Source organism: Priapulus caudatus, unplaced genomic scaffold, assembly GCF_000485595.1.
Source record: "Priapulus caudatus unplaced genomic scaffold, Priapulus_caudatus-5.0.1 Scaffold312, whole genome shotgun sequence".
NCBI lineage: Eukaryota > Metazoa > Priapulida > Priapulimorpha > Priapulimorphida > Priapulidae > Priapulus > Priapulus caudatus.
The window spans coordinates 204,956-211,013 of NW_014577373.1; the positions used below are offsets into that span (position 1 = coordinate 204,956).

Sequence of the window (6,058 nt, forward strand, 5' to 3'; positions counted from 1 at the left end):
ACTAACAGGGTTTACTAGAATCCCACCACTCCACCACAGAGTCACCGCAGTAGACGTTAGATGAGCGCTGTCGCTCCGCGGCACTTGTTGGTTATATTTTTGGTTGGCTAGAGTTGTGAGGAACACTGTGAAAAACGTTGGCTTGTCTTTATTGTGTAACATTTTTCTTTATGTGGAATGCTAGCAGATAGATTGGTGTACGAATTAAGTGAACAGAATACGTTTTCTTGTATTAATTACTTAGACTATTATGTCCATTATAAATTTATTTTAGTTGGTAAATTTTCAACACATTTGGTTAAATTTCATGCATGGTTTATAGGTGGATTGGGTATCATTTGTGCTAATATAAGACCTTTCTGATAAAGTTAAATTATTTTATCATTGCTTCATTGTTTTTTTGCAGAGTGCAAACAGTTACTGACCAAATATACTCCGTAATTCGTGATATCATCCCAGAAAAGGGAGCCAAATCTTTAAAGATGGCTGATGTCATGGAACGTTGTACTTCAAAGGGTAGGTGTACCTAACATGTGCAAATTTATACAAGCCGCTACTGAATTATACAAATACAGTTCTACTGCACACCCCACATTAAAATCAAAGAAACCACTTGTGTGCATGCATGTGATATAGCCACTATCATATCAAGAATTTATGGGCAGGGAAAAAATCGTGCAAGTTTTTAAGCTGCCTGTACACATAGTAGGTACATGCCTTTTTGATATTGGTACGTGGCTTATATACAATTAAACGTGGTAAAATAAAAACATCAACTCACCCATTCCCTATGTTAACCTGATACCAAAGATATTAAAAGTCGAGTTTTCGCATAGCCGTAAGCAACAGTTTATCATGTTATCTTTGCTTCTTTCACTTATAATTTGTTATAACAATCTGTAACTCGTTATCTGTAAATGTCCCGATAATTATGTTTCAGGTTTCAAGCCAGATCAGGTGAACGAGTGCATTGAAGAGTATGAAGAGCTGAACGTATGGCAAGTGAACACTGCGAGGACCCGCGTGACCTTCATCTAAGTTCGTGACTGCGAATTTGGAAACGCTTCTGTAAAATACTTTCTCGATCCATTCTACATTTCCCGAAGTTCAGTCTCATCTCTTTGGCGGTCGTGAACAGTGCGTGACCCGTGGGTGATGGTGGTCTCTGTATTCTCTAGCTGAAACGTGTGCGGTTGAGTTAATCCTCGAATGTGAGATGGTGTACTCATTTACGTTGCATAACGTGCGACATGCGTATCACTACACACTATGTTTGGCTCTGACCTAAATGTCTTCCGAGTTGTGTATATTATAAACCAATCATCCTTTTTTTTGACATAACGGTGGTTGCAACTTCAAAACTAACAAGACTAATAAGATCAGTGTGTTCTATTTTATTAATGAAGTTGATGATTAATCTCTATCATATATAGATGGGGGAAATACATCTGCACGTAGTTCATTGATCAAATTTGGGCACAGTTTATTTAAAATTGTGTTGCTCTGCCGAACCATTGTGTACAAAATCTTTTACAACACTATTCATGTTCTCGTGTGATGTTGCGATGTCCACTAATTCTATTCATTGTTTGATACATTCCTAATATCATGATTTTACAATGAGTGTTTACTGTTTTGGAAGGATTAATGTGTAATGTTCATCACGATCTAGCTACGTTTTTAAAATAAAAGGGACAGTAGAATGAGATTAGGATTCGATAGATGTGCAAGTATTAGTCACAAGTAAAATTTTATTGAAAAGATTCATTATAGCAACATTTCATGTGAATTGTATGTTTTCATGATTTTCTATAATGTGCGTGTAAGAGTAAGTTCATGAAAATGTCTCAGAAAACGTATAGATAAAATAACCTCAAACGCATTTGTTCAGCTATATTATTGACAGCAAGATATATGTAGCAATGTATGTATCCATACGTCTTGTATTTTTACAATTAAAATGGTTTTTCTTATATTTTGTTTTTATTGTTTCTGTTTAAAAAAATACTTATTAATTATATGATATATTCGTTTTCGATATACAGTTCTGTTGCTATGAGATTATCTATATTTCAAAATAAAAGTAAATTCTATTGTTGTGTGAATTTCTATTTATAAATTATAGAATATTCTCTTATTATAAATTATAGATTTTAGTACCCCAGTAAACAGTAAAACTACAAACGAAGATTGTCTTCAGGCGTGCAAATCCATTTTGAAATGGGGGACACCAGTAGTGAGCATGCGAAGGGGGTGGGGGGCCTCCCAGAAATTTTTTGAAATTAGACCCCCTCATATGCGTTTTCTGCGCGAGCAGGGGGGGTCCGGACTCCCTGGACCCCCCCCGTACACGCCCCTGCACACACACACACACACATGCATTTGGTTTGTGATAAGATTACGAAAAGGGTGTCCACATGCAGTCATAAAATCAAGAAACAAAAAGCAGAAAACAATCATTTGGTGTTGAGGCTGATCAAAAAATAAATTGGTCCGTTATTATTGATGGTCCAGTCATATCATATATGTGTATATATATCATCAATTGCAATGAAAATACATTATTAAACCGATGTCAGTTACTTCAGTGTCTCTTTTGCGTGAATATAGTTGTGTTCCAGCTTAATCCTTGAATCAGTGTCTAATGTGAGTAGATATCTCCTAAACTTTCATAAACATAACTTTCTCTTGATGATTTTGCATAAGAATTATTTAATATAAGAAAAAAAACGTGTTAAAAAAGAAACGTTTACTAAATTTATCAAGACACATTGTTTCTTAAGTTGTGATGCATCATTATTTAGCTCTAGTACTATAGCCCTCCGCCGCCGGCAGGCAACTGTACGCGGGCTATAGTTAAGAGCTAATCATTATTATGCTCTCAAATGCACTTGAATAAAATGAAAGCTGGCAAAAAAGGAAAAAAAAAAGGGAAGAAGCCAATCGTTGACGCACTATCATACACAATAAAAATGGTTCTCACTGGCACAACACACACACACACACACACACACACACACACACACACACACACACACACACACACACACACACACACACACACACTTACACACAAAATTATGGGGATCCAAAATTCGTGGGGGACATGTCCCCCTGTCCCCCCTGGATTTGCGCCCCTGATTGTCTTCATACATCGTATTTTTGCATGAAAGAGACTACTGAGTAGCAAATAATACGCAATATGTATAGAATTTAATTTTTGCAAGTAATAGCTAAATTCAAATGCCTTTTATCATAGAATTATAAATATATATAAGAGACTGCCTATATTATTTCTATGGTTTTTATCACGAACCAAGAGCACAGACACCTGCCGTGAATAGGCGGCGCTGTAATCGCATTACCAGGGAAAGGCAGACGAACTGCATCAGATAGAAGCGGAGAGATGCTACGAAAATGACAAAGTGAACATTTACCGCTGTGAAGGGCTAACGCAGCTTATATTATCTTTATTTACCGTGGTTTCCTAACGTCAATAGACCATTTGGATAGTTTGTGATATTTGTGAGGCGACAATATGGCCACTAGATGTGTACTTTCGATATTTCTTATCATATTATCCATAGCCTGTTGCTGTTCGGCATCAGCTGAGAATGTCACATCTTGCCAAGATGTTGCACAAGTATTTGCAGCAAGACAGTTGGGGTCTGAAGATATGGTGCCTAAACAAAAAGTAACAGGTAAACTATCGATTGCTTGTATAGTATATTATCGACAGTAGATAGTGCATATTATAAATCTTGCTTGATCGCTTTATTTGGCTCACTACTCGTCATTCATAATTTTCATTTGACATTTATTAAAATGGTTTATTTTAATCAAGTAGGCAATTAAACATCCGCTATAACTATAGTATAAGTGTAAGTCTACTAAATATGCGTCGTTATGTAACTTCCATAATTCTGAATTAAACAGAAACACTTCAACCTATCCACAATTCGTAACAGTGCTAACAAAACACTAAGCATATTGATTAGCATGAGTATCACTACTCACTAGTACTAGTAGTAGTAGTACTACAGACACTGGTGATACTGCTTGAGCTTATTTATGAAATTCTGTTCCTACGTAACGACAAGAACGATCAAGCCCCCACATACATTTAACATTTACGTTTAGGTGAAGACTTGCAGATTTGCTCAAAAGGAGAGACGTGCTGTACGCATAAGATGGAAGGGCGATTTCATCATGCTGTCAACACTGACATTCAGACAACACTGACGTCTCAGAGTGCTTACGTAAAGCACCTCATGGTGACAAGTGTTGAACAGTACGAAGGTACGTCTGGATTGCATGGCATGCATCGAGGAACATATAGCGTTTTTTTTGCACGCCTGTCATCCATGTATTTACGAGCGCCGGCGGATCTGTGTATGCGCCCATGTGATGTTTCGATGCCGTGGATAATGGAACTTCCAAACTCGCATTTATCATAGACCATTAGTTCTCTCCCGTTTGATTTATTATGTCACAGAACATTTGTCTTGCAAGGCGATTACAGCTGGTGCCTGTTACAGCCACAAGCATCGTACAGATTGGTGAAATAGTTATGGATGAGGCCATGCAACATTCATTTAAAATGGTTAGACTGCTGTTTTAATTTTGTGCACGTAAAAGTAATTACGAATTATGGCTGTTTTCATTACACTAAGGTAATTACTTTAACGTGACAAAATTGTGCTGGTTACCATCTGCCTCAGGCTCCACCTCTCCCTTTGGCCTCCGAAACAAAAGGTTTGGACATGCAAGACCTGTTACATGATTAAGGCGTGTTTGGGCTCACAGAACATCTGTGACTCTAAAGAATGATTAGATGTGTATAAGGGCAGGCCTGAATCGACCCAGGAACCATTATATTCGGCTGTTGCCCCACGGGCGGATACACGGGTTCCCCCACATCTCGTGAGCAAAACAGCATCAGAAATGGCTTTTAATTTTGTATTAATTAGGTAATCGCAAACACTGACATTATTGTGATTGATAGAGCACCGGCGATTTCTCAGTGCAGCTGGATTCATTTGTAATTAAGTCGCTGGTAGCCTGGTACATGCTCCAGTTATAGAAGGGAGGAATTAGCCTCCCCATGGCGGCTCGGCTCCTCGTTCCTGGATAGTTTATGTGATGGCCCAGTTCAGTGCGAGATCAACTGTGTCTGTCACGGTGGCGGCAAAAGGAGCGTGCCATGTTTTTTAACTTCCTTGGGTGGCCCCGGGGGACCCTTCTGGAATGAGTGATGGGGGAGGCTAGGGGAGGCAACGCATAATCGAAAATCGCTGCCCACTTATCGGTATGTAACTGTAAGTGTGAAGGTAGGTCAGTGCCGGCTTATGAGAGCTGAGACGATGTAGAAGGGGGAAGCTGAGCTCATGTCTAAAATCCCAGCTAGGGCGAGAGAGAGATGGGAGAGTGAGAGAGAGATTACACGTGTAACGTAACCCGCGAATTGGGTTTGCGATTGATTTTGCGTCGCGCGATCGTCTGCTGCCTCGCCGGCCGTCACGTGGCCTTAGCTGACGGCGATGCAAATTCGCCGCGCGCTGTACATTTACATTCATAGAAACGCGACCGGGGGCGGCATCGAGAGAAACGTTACTGTACGCGTATGTGCGAACGCCCCCGGGTGTAGTGTCAGTCAGACACGGTTCTCACGCAAACAAGGTCGCTATTACTGCGACGTTGTAATATTATAACAGGCAGACACCCACGCGCGCACACGGAGTAGGAAGCGGAGTAGGTCTGATTTAACTAGAGAGGGAGCGATAAGCGGTGGATAGGTCACGCCGTGAATGACAGGAACCCGTGTGAAGACTAATGTCTGGAAGATTGGCGGTTGCCTGAACGTGTTATTGATTTGTGTGATTCATCAAATGCAAGTGCCTGCACTCAGGTTGGCCGAGGGTAGAGAGCGAGCGGCAGTACATGTCCGTGTTGTGGCGCGCACGGAAGTATTTAGCGCTCTTCTCTCTCTCTCTTCTTCTTCTCTCTTCTTCTTCTCTCTCTCTCTCTCTCTCTCTCTTTCTCTCTCTCTCTCTCTCTC

At 40.1% G+C, this 6,058-nt stretch overlaps 2 protein-coding genes across 3 annotated transcripts in view; both read left to right on the forward strand.

The window, feature by feature from the left end:
* LOC106808898 (DNA replication licensing factor mcm7-like) overlaps nt 1-1,973 on the forward strand; it is a 35,756-nt gene extending 33,783 nt beyond the window's left edge. For both annotated transcript variants that reach the window (XM_014811805.1, XM_014811806.1), the window contains exons 16-17: nt 407-516; nt 941-1,973. In XM_014811805.1, the coding sequence (XP_014667291.1) occupies nt 407-516; nt 941-1,038 (208 nt within the window). In that variant the 3' untranslated portion in view covers nt 1,039-1,973. The remainder of the gene's footprint in view (nt 1-406; nt 517-940) is intronic.
* A 1,399-nt stretch (nt 1,974-3,372) lies between these two features.
* The window catches only part of LOC106808895 (glypican-5-like), a 37,674-nt gene continuing 34,988 nt past the window's right edge, over nt 3,373-6,058 (forward strand). Inside the window, exons 1-2 of the mRNA XM_014811801.1 lie at nt 3,373-3,701; nt 4,141-4,299. Of these exons, the coding sequence (XP_014667287.1) occupies nt 3,539-3,701; nt 4,141-4,299 (322 nt within the window). The 5' untranslated portion in view covers nt 3,373-3,538. The remainder of the gene's footprint in view (nt 3,702-4,140; nt 4,300-6,058) is intronic.